This window comes from Strongylocentrotus purpuratus, unplaced genomic scaffold, assembly GCF_000002235.5.
Source record: "Strongylocentrotus purpuratus isolate Spur 01 unplaced genomic scaffold, Spur_5.0 spur5_scaffold_2, whole genome shotgun sequence".
Classification (NCBI taxonomy): Eukaryota; Metazoa; Echinodermata; class Echinoidea; order Camarodonta; family Strongylocentrotidae; genus Strongylocentrotus; species Strongylocentrotus purpuratus.
This window is the reverse complement of record NW_022145605.1, coordinates 20,095,988-20,112,420: the sequence shown is the minus strand read 5'-3', so window position 1 is coordinate 20,112,420 and position 16,433 is coordinate 20,095,988. Positions and strand designations below refer to the sequence as shown.

Here is a 16,433-nt window from a genome sequence, read left to right as displayed (position 1 = left end):
AGTTGATTAGTTTTTTTGTTTGTTCTTTCATACCAATGTTTTCTCACATATCACCGAACCAACTTTACGTGCCTTGATGAGAGTTGATTAGACTAAGGTGTGTGTTTTTCATTTTGTATTTGTTTATTTTCTATTTTCGTGATTAAATACATCCTATGAACTAATGAAGAAAAGAGGAGTGAATACACAAGAGATTTGTACATTTAGCCACATTACAAATTAGCCAAAATAAAAATATTCTGTATTTTCTTTCATGTGAAAGTTATGGACTCTCTCAACTTGAAAGTTAATGCTCTACTTTCATGACATAATAAAAAAAGAAAATGAAGGAGAAGATAGTTTGAAATCATTTGAATCGTCATTTAATAATTGTATGTCATGGTCCAAGGACCGTTTCATTAAACATGTTATCAATAGCAAATGCCACATTTCTATGACAAATTTGATTTGATTTGATTGCTTATAACAGTTATTGCAACTTGATATCGATTATAGAAAATATGAAACAGGGCCTAATTTAAAGCCAGTTAAATGTCAACAAAAGATCAAGTATTTGCTGTAAGCTGCACACCCTGAGAATTTAATGCAAATTTGACAAAATTCTCTGCAATTAGACAAACAAATAAAAAGGCCATTGGCATCAAAGAGCAATGAACTTTCTGGGCCCCGTTTCACAAAAATTGTCATCAGTTACAAATGACAGTTTTTGTTGTAAGCTACTGAAATGCTTATAAGCAGATTTGTCATTGAAAAAAGGCTTTGTGAAACGGGTCCCAGGTTGCAGGCTCAAGCCCCATGGTAGACCTTGCAAACCCTGAAAGGGAAATGAAAAGGTCCAACCCCACAGTGTGAGATAAACGGTTGCTAAGTGACGATGATGAAACCCTTGTCATTCATAAGACCTAAAAAAAAAGATGTTGTATTGCCCTTTAGGTGACAAAACATGGGTCGGTTGGTTGGAAATCTTTTTTTTCTTTCTTTCTCTCTCTCTCTTTGGGATATTTCTCAGTTTTGAATGCTTTAATATTTTTTTCCTTCTAAAAAACGGTTTTAAAAAAAACCTTAAAAATTCTTAACAGAGGGTCTGAGCTATGAGACTATACATAGAGTCAGAGACTGTAGTCAAATGGCCTTTTTTTTTTTAATGACACAACCAGAAACTGACAAAATCAGGCTCTGCTCAAGACATTGTGGAATTGTCTTTAATTGTTAAAACGAGTAGACAACGTACATTGCCTGGATATTAACCCAATATTGTCATGGAATGTCTTTGTATGCACTTATTTCTGAGCAATTACACATTTTCTCTCAGAATCCTTTTTTTAAAAGCTTTTTATTTTATTTATGTATACATATTGGATTCTGTATAAATTGAAAGTGTCCAACTTTTTCAGTAAAATTCTTCCAAAAAAAAACTTTTTCCACTTTGCACAAGTTGACCATATAAAACTATGAAGTAGTATCTACCGTATCTACTGGTACTAAAACTGCCTATTTTGAATTGATATTACATGGTGTGTATTATACTTTTTTTGCAAACTGACTGAGAATTACATGAATTTATAAGTTGTATGGCATAATTACACGTACTTGTATATGAAAAGTGTAATTTTTCAACAAAAAAATAAAGTACAAATGAATTTGTATTAGTCATTTTAGTCTTTGTTTCTTAGTCACTTTTCATGACTGAAGCCTGAATGTGAGAGCGAGTTTAATTGTTAGAGTAATACAAAACCAAAAAGTTTCACAACCTAAAAGTGAATTATTTACGCGACAAGAAACTTTTGCAAGCAGCAAACATTCAGTGTGTTGTAGTTTACTTATTTTACCTCAATATGTCGGGACGATGAAATTTCAAAAAAGTTTCTAGTCTCAAATTGTGAGTGGTAACAGACCCATGTGTACGGTATCTTACAAAACGGTTGGTAGGTTTTAATTTTGCAGCAGTTCATGCATATTTGTACAAGGTGTTTCTATCACCCCCCCCCCCCCCACCCCCTCCCTCCTAGTTCACATTGCCAGAGTTCATACAATGAAAACATTATTTTTGTGTAGTCTGAATGTCGTAAAAAGAAACGTCATATGAAGAAACTTATAGCAATATTCATGATTGAGCATACTTTCATAAAATATATTCTTTATACAACGTTTATTTAAACGAGTTTCGTATCAATTCCCTCTGGTCTGAACATGCTAATTATGTTTACTAATGTCATGCGTCCAATACGGTGATGAGTTCCTGGAAGTCGGTCACAAACCACTGCGCTCCTTCCTGTACCTTGGAGCGGATCTGATTCCCTCCAAATCCAATAAAGGCATCCTAAATGAGAAGGAAAAAAATTAACAAAGATGCCATGATTTTCAACACACTTCCCTTTATATAAGGCCAGGACCCCCGTCTTGTAAGAGTTGCGATTGATTCGGATACTCCAACCAATCGCAAGTTTGTTCTTTGTACACTTTGTTAAAAAATTAACAAAGATGCCATGATTTTCAATACACTTTCTTTTAAATAAGACCAGGCCCCCGTCTTGTAAGAGTTGTGATTGATTCAGATCCTCCAATCAATCGCAAGTTTACAGTCTCCTATGTCTCCTATTCATATCTTCTATATACACACTTGCAATGATATATGTACGCCACATTATCAGCAAAATGGTGGGAAGTCTTGTAGATTAATTGACGAGAATGAAATATACTTCTCAGAATAACTCAAGATATTTCTTGGGTGATGTTTTCTTTAATTGTCCTGAATGTTTATATGAATTGTATTAAGACGTAAGCCACAAAATCAGCTGCAAGTCATGGTGACTTGACTGACTTCACACGAGTCACACGACTACCAACTAAGCGACTTCAACATTGTAGAAGTGACTTCAACATTGTAGAAGTGACGTAGTCGAGTGGTTTGAGCACTTGACTTGAAATTCAAAGGTCGTGGTTCGATCCCTGATACGGCACTAATGTCCTTTGGCAAGGCATTAATCTTCATTTGCCACACTCGACCCAGGTGAGGTAAATGGATACCTGGCAGGAATTAATTCCTTGAAATGCTAGAGCGCTGTAATGACAGCTAGGCTAAAGCCAGGGTAATAATAAATGCACCTCAGAATAGAAATTCTAGATAGATGGCACTATAGAAATGCCTATTATTGTCATTTTTATCCGATTCATCTTTATCTTTGTCTGAAAGGCATGTAATACCCACAATTTCAACAATACTGTCATAATAGGCCCAATCATCTAGAACAGGCAATTGGCTAGTTTATGGGTGTTGATGTTGTCGGTAGTGGTGTTGATGGTGTTCTTGTTGTTGGTGTTCAGTTGTTGCTGTTGTTGTTGTTCTTCTTCTTCTTCTTCTTCTTGGTGGTGATGATGTTGTTGTTGTTTCTTTTTCTGCTTCTTGTTGGTTGTAGTGGTGGTTGTGGTGGTTGTGGTGGTTGTGGTGGTTATTGTGGCTGTGGTGATGATTTTTGCAGTGATAGTGTTGCTTTTGTTTTTTATGCTGTTGTTGTTGTTGTTCTTCTTCTTCTTCTTCTTCTTGGTGGTGGTGGTGCTTGTGTTGGCAATGGTGGGGTTGTTGTTGGTGGTTGTATGGTTGTTGTTGGCATTGTTGTTATTGCCATTGATGTTGTTGTTGTTGTTGTTATTATAATAATGAATGCACATGAACGTATACTCACAGCTGGAGGGCAAGCTTCCATGTCGGTTGCTCCATCTCCTATCATGACAAGCCGTTGATAGCCAAACTTCTCCTTTAAGATGGTCATGACTTTAGGTTTGCCTCCTGTACTGCATGTAGGTTCAGACTCATCAAAGCCCCCATACTCCCCTATGGGATAAACGTAAAAGAATTACTTTAAAGGTAAAGACCAGTTTTGGAAACGCCCCCCTCTCAAAAAATGAAATGGAAGCTCTTATTACCAATCATGTGAAAGAATATGTTTTGACTAATACGTAATGATACTAATTTTGGCGAGAAACCGCCTACTAATTGATATGTACAGTGTGTACTTGGTAAAATATCTATTTGGACCTGATAGAGATATCGCGCACGTGTCGCGTAGTCCCATATACATCTTTCTGTATACAGTGCTTGTAACTTTACCAAGACTGGGCCAAATTTCTTATCATATTGATGATTCCAGAACCTTGCAGTACACACCAATACTTATATGCTAGCTGATCAACCTTTTCTGATTGATTCCACAACGTTTCTTTCACAGTGCAATCGCATGACCATAACTGGTCTTTATCTTTAACATTTATACGCAAGATAAGAGAGGTAAAATTGTTGCCATATTTGATTTATTTCATTTTATCACTCCATTCTATCATCGTATTGTGAATTATAAAGAAATTCTTGAGACCAGGTGATGACAGAAAATAACATTTCACAGAATCACACAAAACTTAGATGACCTCACATTTGCTTTTTAGGCTTGGTCTAAGTTTTGAGTAGGTTAGGGTTGTGGCCAAGATTAGGGTTACCGGTATGTAAAGATAGCGTTAAAGTCAGGAATTCGGTTAGTGTAGAATATTTATTGCCCATCAAGCAATATTTTTGCTGGAGCATGTGTCGTTAAACTGAAACTTAGGCTGAATGTTCAAGGCTAAACACTAATAATATCTGTCATAGAACTATGTTGAAGACAATGAAAGTTAGGGAGATCTAGCAACTAACCCCCCCCCCCCCTCCCCCCCCCCCCCCACCCCCTCGTTCCCCATTATCCCCACATACTCAACCTCATAATCAAAGAGTTTATTAGCATAGATATTCAATATTAGCTGCTTGAATACAGAGTTCCTTGTCGAAAATTCTTAAATATGCTGGTAAACATACTGTAAACCTACGTTAAACAACATACCACCCCTTGCCCCTTGTCATCTCTGTGCACTCACCATCATATTAAAATAGGAGCTTTATAGTAGCATAGATATTTTCAGCTGGAATGTTAAATTCCTTGGTGAAAATTTCTCACTATTTGCAGCCTTTGGCAGTTAAACATTCTTCAACTCCATGCAAAACACCCCCCCCCCCATTATTCCTATTTACTCACCATCATAATCAAAGAGGAGTTTATTGGCATAGATATTCTCTACTGGAATGTTGAGCTCCTTTGCAAAGCTTCTAACTATACAGGTGAACCCACCCGTCACCAGATAGATGGCTGTCCCTCGCTCCTGCATTTTGCTCACTAGACTCCTACACAAATAATAATAATAATAACAATAATAATATAGAGCATTAATAAATGTGCCAACTCCACAGGAATAATGTGCTTAGGATGGAAAAGAAAAGTAGAAACCTGAAAATTCACAAAAGTGAGACAAGTTAGAAATTACTACAAGTAGATCTACTGGAAAGAAATTTTCAAAAGATCAGTTTCGAGGGCTTTTTATAAACACTTGAAATATTACAAATGTCTTGTGGCAACTAATTCCATAGGTAAGGTCCAGCCTGCACAAATGACTGTTCCAGACTATGAAATCTTAGTTAGAATTTGATGATCTTAACCCTATTTTAACTGGGCTATTTCAGACCAGGTTTTATATGGGGGGGGGGGGGGGTCAATTTGACCCCCCCCCCCCCCCCCACCCAAGATCTCGGCCGTTTCACTGCCGATCGCCGCAAAAATTTGCATACAGGTCAATTGAAGTGTATAGAATACTATAGTAATTTCAATTTTTTGAAAAATTCACTCATTTGCATATTTATGGTAATTTATGCAAATAAGGTCATACAATTCACATTTTTGCCCATAAATCATACATTATTCATATTTAAGCATTCTTTTTCTCTACATATATTTGTTAGACAGTTTGGAATAATGACACAACACAAAAAATTGGAAGAGCCAGGTTATTCCTTATGTTATCTCTTGTTTTGATAATTTCTTATGTATTTCATTGTTTTTTAACATATGTATTTTATTGTTTTTGTTGTTTTATTTCATTTATAACTACAATTCATCTATTTTGACCTAAAAACAAACACCCAAACTTTAAACAAGACTAAATAACCAATGTTTTATCTCTTTTTAGGAAAAATGACATTTCCATATGTTTTGTACACAAATCTCAAAAATGAGTGATTTTCAGGCTGACATTTAACAACAAAATGTCATGTGACTTTGTAACTATACGTCCGATTTTCAAAAAAAAATCGTTTTAAAAGATGCGTAAGACTCGAAAGGAAAAAGTTGTGAAAGGAAAATTTCATATCTGCCACGGTTTTAGAGTAGTCACGAAAACGTAGGGTTAAGCATCTGGGAGTATTACAATGTATAAGGCATCAACAGATTAACATTGTAGTCTGGAACAATAATAATTTAAAAACAATGTGGAATTTCACAGGTAACCAATATAAACAGGACAAATCTGGAGAGATGCGAAGTTCCGATTTTAAAATGTACTTATCATCAACAAATAATTAGCTCTGTATGAAAGGGCTTTAACATTGCTATACTACATGTATATTACTGATATGAGCTCAAAATATTATTTTTATAAAGAGATATTACAAGTTTAAATACTGATGCATCCATATGCACAAATATAGATTGGGTTCTATGCGCAGGGTTTTTATATTTTCTCTTTTTTCCTTGAATTCCTTAAAGGGGAAGTCCACCTTGATAGTAAGTTGGTTTTTAATAGAAGAAGAAAATGAGAGGAACAGGGCATTGAAAGTTTGAACTAATTCTGATTTAATATAAGAAAGTTATGAATTGTTGAGGGTGCATCAGTTAAACACAAAATTGCAACTCTATGACATATCTTGTGGGCTCCCCTTCCATTTGCTCAGCTCAGTACTGACAAAAATCAGAAATAAATATATTTTCCATCACGAATGCAAGGTAAATTTTTGGGGCATGGTTGATTTTATATACAATTTTTTTTTTAAAGTGAATTGGTACACTTTAATTCACTCTTTTGTACACAAGGGTGCTCAAAAGCCAGCAAACCCCTACCCATTGCTCAGTCAACAATTTTTGGTTGATCACATTATCTTGTCATATTATCATAACTCCTAGATGAAATAGATTTCATGTCGTTAGTGTTTCGGGTTTTATTGTAATTAATGGAATCACTCTGAGTCTGCCTGAGAGTTTGTTGTGTTTGGTATTTCAATGTAAAACCTCGGTCACAAATGCCATTACGTACAGCTACCAATGCCGTACGAACGATTTTCAGACAATGGAAATTCGGGAAGACAATGGAAAATCAGGGAGATTCGTACGAAATTATCGTTCGTACGAACCTTTGTGACCGTAGCATTAAAAAATGATGTACACTGAACAGTCAAAACAAGTTTTTGAAAGATTTCACTTTTGCTCGCTCTGATGGAGACATTAACTTGGGGGGGAAGAAAATCAACTTACGTTATTCCTTTAGTGAATTTGATTGGAGTTTGCGTGATAAACCTCTCCATGGTTGATTTACTAGGTTTGATCAGGTCAAGTCGGGCTTCTAAGGATTCTTTGTAGCTCTTCTGACCTCCCATAGCCTGTCTGGTTCTGATAATAATAACAATCATAATAATATGATAAAAATAATAATACCGTATCTTGTACACTCATTATCATTGATGATCACCATCGTCATCATCACCATCACCATCATCACCACAATTCATCATCGATCACCATCATCCTCACTGTCACCATCATCACCATCACAATTCATCATCGATCACCATCATCCTCACTGTCACCATCATCACCCCAATTCATCATCGATCACCATCATCCTCACTGTCACCATCATCACCACAATTCATCATTGATCACCATCATCACCACAATTCATCATTGATCACCATCATCCTCACTGTCACCATCATCACCACAATTCATCATTGATCACCATCATCATCACAATTCATCATCGATCACCATCATCATCACTGTCACCATCATCACCACAATTCATCATTGATCACCATCATCATCACCGTCACCATCACCACCACAATTCATCATCGATCACCATCATCATCACTGTCACCATCATCATCACAATTCATCATTGATCACCATCATCACCACAATTCATCATTGATCACCATCATCATCACTGTCACCATCACCACCACAATTCATCATTGATCACCATCATCATCACTGTCACCATCATCACCACAATTCATCATCGATCACCATCATAATCACTGTCACCATCATCACCCCAATTCATCATCGATCACCATCATCCTCACTGTCACCATCATCACCACAATTCATCATCGATCACCATCATCCTCACTGTCACCATCATCACCACAATTCATCATCGATCACCATCATCCTCACTGTCACCATCATCACCACAATTCCTCATCGATCACCATCATCCTCACTGTCACCATCATCACCACAATTCATCATCGATCACCATCATCCTCACTGTCACCATCATCACCACAATTCATCATCGATCACCATCATCCTCACTGTCACCATCATCACCCCAATTCATCATCGATCACCATCATCATCACTGTCACCATCATCACCCCAATTCATCATCGATCACCATCATCCTCACTGTCACCATCATCACCACAATTCATCATCGATCACCATCATCCTCACTGTCACCATCATCACCACAATTCATTATCGATCACCATCATCCTCACTGTCACCATCATCACCCCAATTCATCATCGATCACCATCATCCTCACTGTCACCATCATCACCCCAATTCATCATCGATCACCATCATCACCCCAATTCATCATCGATCACCATCATCCTCACTGTCACCATCATCACCCCAATTCATCATCGATCACCATCATCCTCACTGTCACCATCATCACCACAATTCATCATCGATCACCATCATCACCCCAATTCATCATCGATCACCATCATCCTCACTGTCACCATCATCACTCCAATTCATCATCGATCACCATCATCCTCACTGTCACCATCATCACCCCAATTCATCATCGATCACCATCATCACCCCAATTCATCATCGATCACCATCATCCTCACTGTCACCATCATCACCCCAATTCATCATCGATCACCATCATCCTCACTGTCACCATCATCACCACAATTCATCATCGATCACCATCATCCTCACTGTCACCATCATCACCACAATTCATTATCGATCACCATCATCCTCACTGTCACCATCATCACCCCAATTCATCATCGATCACCATCATCCTCACTGTCACCATCATCACCCCAATTCATCATCGATCACCATCATCACCCCAATTCATCATCGATCACCATCATCCTCACTGTCACCATCATCACCCCAATTCATCATCGATCACCATCATCCTCACTGTCACCATCATCACCACAATTCATCATCGATCACCATCATCCTCACTGTCACCATCATCACCACAATTCATCATCGATCACCATCATCCTCACTGTCACCATCATCACCACAATTCATCATCGATCACCATCATCCTCACTGTCACCATCATCACCCCAATTCATCATCGATCACCATCATCACCCCAATTCATCATCGATCACCATCATCCTCACTGTCACCATCATCACCCCAATTCATCATCGATCACCATCATCCTCACTGTCACCATCATCACCACAATTCATCATCGATCACCATCATCCTCACTGTCACCATCATCACCACAATTCATTATCGATCACCATCATCCTCACTGTCACCATCATCACCCCAATTCATCATCGATCACCATCATCCTCACTGTCACCATCATCACCCCAATTCATCATCGATCACCATCATCACCCCAATTCATCATCGATCACCATCATCCTCACTGTCACCATCATCACCCCAATTCATCATCGATCACCATCATCCTCACTGTCACCATCATCACCACAATTCATCATCGATCACCATCATCCTCACTGTCACCATCATCACCACAATTCATCATCGATCACCATCATCCTCACTGTCACCATCATCACCACAATTCATCATTGGTCACCATCATCCTCACTGTCACCATCATCACCACAATTCATCATCGATCACCATCATCCTCACTGTCACCATCATCACCCCAATTCATCATCGATCACCATCATCCTCACTGTCACCATCATCACCACAATTCATCATCGATCACCATCATCCTCACTGTCACCATCATCACCACAATTCATCATCGATCACCATCATCATTTTGTGATATGCTATCAAATTATCTTTACTGTAGACAGCCATACTTTCTCCTGGAAAGCTAGCTTGAGAATGAAAGGCTCCCATATTAACTTTCACCTTTCCCAGAACTCAACCTTCTCGTTTGGGGATGGGATTTTTGAGGACGGTTTTATGTACATGTACTTACAGTTCTTGGACTTCATCACCAACCCCACAGAACTTGGCAAGATCATCTATTGATTCATCCTGTATGAGAGTGCTATCAACATCGAAGCAAACAGCATCTGCTTTTTGAAAGATTTTCATTGTCTCCTCAAGATTTGACATGATGATTTATCAAGCTGGTGGTGGCAATCTGGAAAAAAAAGTTAAGAAATCAAATTGATCTTATATTGTTTTATGCAAGCTGGTGAAAATCTAGAAAAAAAAATTACGAAATCAAATTGATAATACTGTGTGAGTCAAAAAAAAGTTTACACCTAGAAAATTGCTAATTATTTTTAAAATAATCTATGAGCGGTAATTTATTATACATCTTATGAGAGAGTGTTTTATCCCAAATCATTTGATACCATTTTTGTGTGGTATGTGTTCACGCTTGAATGAACAGGAGGCATTGTTTGCGAGAGTGCAAAAATCGACTTGCGCCAAAGTGATGCCTACAGTATGTATCATGTTGGGATTAGCGAAGTGATAGAATGAAATGAATGTATCAAATAAAATGCATTGCAGAGGCATATAAACAACTTTGGCGCAAGTCGATTTTTGCACTCTCGCAATCAATGCCTCCTGTTCATCTAAGCGTGAATACATACCACACAAAAATGGTACCAAATGATTTGGGATAAAACACTCTTTCATAAGATATATAATTATTTACTGTTCCTAGATGATTTTAAAAATAATTAGCAATTTTCTAGGTGTAAACTTTTTTTTGACTCACTCTGTACATCATTTTATACAGGTCCTATCCTGGATGTAGATCTAATTCTAAACGCACACAAAAGTCAGCAAATCATGTTTGAGCATTGATTTCTTTCTTGGTCTTATATTATCATACTTGGTTGGTGTCATTAAAAAGCCTGATTATTCCACTTACAATGATGCCCCATTATGCTAATGAGGTTGAGATGTCGGTTTACTTTTTTGAATTCCTCATCAATAATAGGATTTATGTATGTGGACGATCGAAGCATAGGGTAATTAAGGATTGCGGTAGTACTAGAATTAAAGAGGAAATCCACCCTGATATTAAGTTGGTTGTAATAAAAGCAGAAAAATGAGAGAAACAAATTAGTGAAGGAGTTTGACCAATATCTGATTAAAAAATAGGAAAGTTATGCATTTTTTAAGTTGTCATCAGTGAAACACAAATTGGCAGCGCTGTTACTTATGTTGCAAGTGTCTCTACACTTCGATCTGTACATAAAATTTCCTATTAATAGTGCTTAGTTATTGATGATGGAATAAATTTGTTTCCTACAGGGGTTGCATATTAAAATATAATATTCATATTTTAAACTGTTACTGTCAATGGATGATGTCATATTCCTTCATGCACACTAACAGTTTAAAATACGGCTGCAAGAATTTCAACACAGAGTTCAATTTTGACAAAGAAAATCCAGAAAAAAGACCCTTGAACGCATCATATAGTCAATCTGTTAAGTAGAACCGATGTTAGCCTAGGCCTAACTTTTGAGAATAAATATGAATCCGCTAAAGTGACATTTTACTTAGATCTATATAGTCCAAAGTTTTGTGGCATGACTGTGCCACCAAAGTTTGCAGAGCAGACCCTATGGTTGGCTTCTGTCTCTAATATTCCCAAATATTAGGCTAACAAACAAAAGAAACAGAAATTTACGGTCTAGGTAAACCGCTGGGCTGCACAATTACAGTACAATTGAATACCGTACACTGACGAAGGGGTTCGGCTGTAATCTCAGATCCTTATTAAATTCATGTAATTAATTCACATTATCCTGATTATGATGATGATCGATGATCATGTATTACGGTCGCTAACTTCACGCACCCGCCCCGGCCGCCCGGCCCACATCCCTTCGCTGGTAAGGTATTGTAAATTGTGCAGTGGTTTAGACTCCCGTGACAGACAAAAACCTGTGAGAAAATGTATAGATATTAGATAATAATGTCTTCCATTTTCAGGAGAAATACTCAGAAAGACTAAAAGAGAAAAGAAAATTGACACGAAACAGGCAAGCATATTAAACGACCATATTTATACAATTGATGTAGACTAGCCTAGATATAGTTGATTGGTATGTTTTAGTAGGTTATCTCCACGCCGGATCGGAGTTACGGGTCGAAAATGGATACGAATGACTAGCGCCGACAAATGTCAGTTCTTCTTATCTTCTTCCAAGTAGTTCCAGTGTAAGTGTGACTCCAGCTCCAGGAAGCTCCGACGCCAACGCGTCGGCGTCGGAGATTCCTGGATCCTGGAAGGCTGGAGTTAGTAGATCTAAGTCTGCTTCAACTTCAAGGCTGGTGATCGACAAATGTCAGTTTTAATTTTAAAAAATGCCCGTACCAGATGGTTATTTATGTCTATATCTAATTACATAATTAAAATGATGATTTACAGTTACACTGTAGTTAACTTACTTACAAGTTACAAGTTACAGTTAGAAAGTAGCCCAAGCCAAGTTGTCTCTGAATGATGATGATCACGATCTGGGTAGCGTTTCTCGAAACCGTCATAAGAACAAGTTCACCGACATCCCATTGACATGCGTGTATTAAGTTTAACACGCGTTTCAATGGGATGTCGGTGAACTTGTAGTTATGACGGTTTCGAGAAACGCTGCCCTGCACGCAGAGCATAATGTGCACATCATCATGCTGCGCTATTGCAAGGCCTCGGTATTATGAGACGCTGCCCTGGATCGAGCATACACGTGTTACATACCAAACTAAAAAAAAAGACTATAGAACGCCATACGTTTATTTTTGTTTCATCGCAAAGAAAATCTGAAATTTATTGTAAAATTATGTCCAGTCAATGGGCAATGATGAGCTGAATGCCCCTATCTCGGTTGATGAAGTTATAAAGATTATCCAGAAACTAAAGAATAATAAGGCATGTGGTGTAGATTTGGTTAGAAATGAGTTTTTGAAAAATTGTTCAGCAGCTGTAATTGGTTGTATTACTGCTTTTTTAATGTAATACTGGAGAGTGGTCTAGTACCAAAAGACTGGTGTCTAGGTAGTATAGTCCCTATTTTCAAAAATAGAGGAAAGGATACAGATCCAGATAACTATCGTGGGATAACACTTTTAAGCTGTTTGGGAAAATTGTTTACTTCCATCTTGAATTATAGGATAACAATTTATTTCGAAAATGAATGCAAGCTTGGAGAAGAACAGGCTGGCTTTCGTGCTGGCTATTCTACAACAGACCATATTTTTGTTTTGAAATCCCTGCTTGACATTTACTTGTCTAAACGGAAGAGAATTTACTGCGCTTTTATAGACTATAGAAAAGCTTTTGATATGGTTGATAGGGTTTCACTTTGGCACAAATTATTGAGGTCAGGGGTGGATGGTAAGGTGTTCACAGTTATTAAGAATATGTATTCTCAAGCAAAATCGTGCGTGATAGTAGATGGTCAAATGTCTGAGGCTTTTCAATGCGATGTTGGTGTTAGGCAGGGTGAAAACTTATCACCACTGCTCTTTGCAATATATCTTAATGATTTCGAGGATTTTCTCAGTAAACACTTTAAAGGTCTCAAATTTTTAGTTGAAAATGTATGTGCTGACATTTTAGATAAAGAAGTAAACAAAGATCTTTTCTTACAATTATACACATTGTTGTACGCAGATGACACCCTAATATTGGCTGACACAGCAGAGGAATTGCAAGTGGCTTTGAATGCCTTGTCTCAATATTGTAAAATTTGGAAGTTAAGTGTTAATGCTATGAAAACTAAAGTACTTATATTTTCAAGAGGCAAAGTACGTAAATTTCCAGTTTTCAGATTTGGAGAAGATGAAATTGATGTTGTGGATGATTTTGTATATCTTGGGGTTCAGGTTAATTATAATGGAAGTTTTAAAAAGGCTATTTCAAAACAGGTATCACAGGCAAGGAAAGCCCTCTTCTCTATGTCATTAAAGGTTCAAAGACTCAAACTGCCACTGGATATTCAATGTGAATTGTTTGACCAACTTGTATTACCAATACTCATTTAAGGATGCGAAGTGTGGGGATATGAAGATCTGAGTCAAATTGAAATATTCCATAGAAAATTTCTCAGGTCAGCGTACGTTATGTGTAAATAAATTTACACCAGATTGTATGATATATGGAGAAACTGGGAGGGCATGGCTAGCTAACAGTATCAAACATCGAATGGTTAGTTTCTGGTTAAGAATAGTAAAAGGTTCTCCCTCTAAATATTCAGTCAAATTTTATTTTTTGCAAAGGTTAATTAGTCAGAATGTAGATATGTCTACTTCTTTCAAGTGGTTATCTTGTATTGAAAAAATATTGAACCATGCTGGTCTTGGTATTGTTTGGCTAAAGCAAGGGGAAGGATTTAGCAATAGTTGGATACTGAGCACTCTGAAGTTGAGATTAAACGATATTTCAAAACAAGATGTGATGGCAACAATTTGGACAAACAGTGTGTGCCTAAATTATAGGATCTTTAAAGAGGATTGTCTCTTTGAAAGGTATTTAGTTTTGCTGAGTAAAAAAGATAGAATAACACTGAGCCGTTTTAGATGTAGGTCACACCGTTTACCAATTAATAATAACAGATTCAAAGAAGCTGTTAATGAAATTAGTATTGAATGCCCATGTTGTGATATGCATGAGTCTGGTGATGAATTCCATTATGTTTTTGTATGCCCTTTTTTCAGAAAGGAAAGAGAGTTATATTTAGGTCGCAAAGTAATAGTTAAACGCCCTTGCACATCACACATGTTGAATTTATTTTCATGTTCCGGTATAGGACAGCTGAAGAAATTAGTACTCTTCTTAAGGATAATAATGTCATATTTTGCTCGTCTATATACATGTAAATCTGAACAATCCAATCATATGTCGCCCATAAAAAGAAATGTTACAACCCGAAGTGGTAGGTTAATTAAGCAACCAACAATTCTTGATCTGTAGTACAGTCTTTCTTTAGGTCAAGTATAGTTTTGATGGTTTGTTTGTTCTTTTGTTCATTTTTTTGTTTTTTTTTGTTAGTATACTTTTTGTTTTGTTTGTCTTATTACATTATATTCCATTATGTTTTTGTTTGTCCAATGGACGATTATGGCGTATTTTGTTAGTCTGCATATATCTTAACAATCCAATCACAACTCACTTACATGTACAAAAATGAAACTTATAATTTCTTTTTTAGTTAAGACAATAATGTATTTTTTTTTTTTTTTAAATTGTAAAATTATTTTTTGTTTTTATCTTTCTTTTTCTTTGTGTTTGTATTTAGATTGTTCATGTGGTATTTTCCACTTTTCATGTATGCTTGCCATATTGTATAATATTGTATTTATGTTTAGCATAGGCTAGGTTTAGATCATTCCTATTTATCGTTATACTTTTATATTGTTGTTTTGTTGTATTCTGTATTTTTTCTATTATTAAGCTATGTTTGTATTCTTTATTATGTATCATTATCATGACATGTACATGTGTTGTACTCTCATACCCCAGAAGGGGGTCGAATGAGTCAATAAATTCTATTCTATTCTATTTTATTCTATGTAATTTCTAATTATACCCCATACCATACAGTGGGGTAGACAAGTTTTTTTTTAAGTAGGAGGGAAGCATCTAACAATTGTGTTGACCTGTGCTATATATATATATATATATATATATATATATATATATATCTGTATTTTTGAAGACATTTCACCATGCAGCTCTTATATTTGTGCACTGCATGATTTTAATTATAACTGCATGAGCAACTAGAAATTTTATAAGCTAGGTCTGCGAGGGTAAAAATTGAAGAATACATGTATATATTATGATGAACTGCACCAAGCGCGTACGGGGGGGGGGGGGGTTGAACCTCCCCCCCCCCCCCCCTTTAACTTTTTTTTTATGTGTGTGTGTGTGTGTGTGTGTGTGTGTGTTTTGAGGGAACCCCCCCCCCCCCCCAACTTTTTTTTTTTTTTTTTTGGATAATTAAAAAAATATATATATATCGACCGGCCAAATTTTCAAATTTCGAGACACACACAAAAAAGTGCTCTTCTACTGAAAACAAATTAGTGCATCCACACAAA

At 36.7% G+C, this 16,433-nt stretch overlaps 1 protein-coding gene across 2 annotated transcripts; it reads right to left on the bottom strand.

Moving 5' to 3' along the window:
- Nucleotides 1-1,095: 1,095 nt before the first annotated feature.
- On the bottom strand, nucleotides 1,096-12,924 carry LOC578165 (phosphoserine phosphatase). 2 transcript variants are annotated; one of them, XM_030991929.1, is made up of 6 exons: nucleotides 12,786-12,924; nucleotides 10,342-10,509; nucleotides 7,383-7,517; nucleotides 5,061-5,206; nucleotides 3,684-3,832; nucleotides 1,096-2,320 (listed from the first exon to the last, which is right to left on the bottom strand). In XM_030991929.1, the coding sequence occupies exons 2-6, from the start codon at nucleotides 10,479-10,481 to the stop codon at nucleotides 2,213-2,215; spliced, it is 678 nt and encodes a 225-aa protein (XP_030847789.1). In that variant the 5' UTR covers nucleotides 10,482-10,509; nucleotides 12,786-12,924; the 3' UTR covers nucleotides 1,096-2,212. The 2 variants fall into 2 exon arrangements, with proteins under 2 accessions (XP_030847789.1, XP_030847788.1); XM_030991928.1 differs by having other exon boundaries at nucleotides 12,790-12,924.
- Between the last annotated feature and the right edge of the window lie 3,509 nt (nucleotides 12,925-16,433).

Excerpts from the sequence above, each read along its gene's own strand:
- LOC578165 (XM_030991929.1), bottom strand. The coding sequence starts at position 10,481 with ATGTCAAATCTTGAGGAGACAATGAAAATCTTTCAAAAAGCAGATGCT. Across the intron at positions 3,833-5,060 it reads ACTCCTCTTTGATTATGATG|GGGAGTATGGGGGCTTTGAT; the intron begins GTGAGTAAATAG and ends TTTATCCCATAG. Across the intron at positions 2,321-3,683 it reads TGGAAGCTTGCCCTCCAGCT|GATGCCTTTATTGGATTTGG; the intron begins GTGAGTATACGT and ends CTTCTCATTTAG.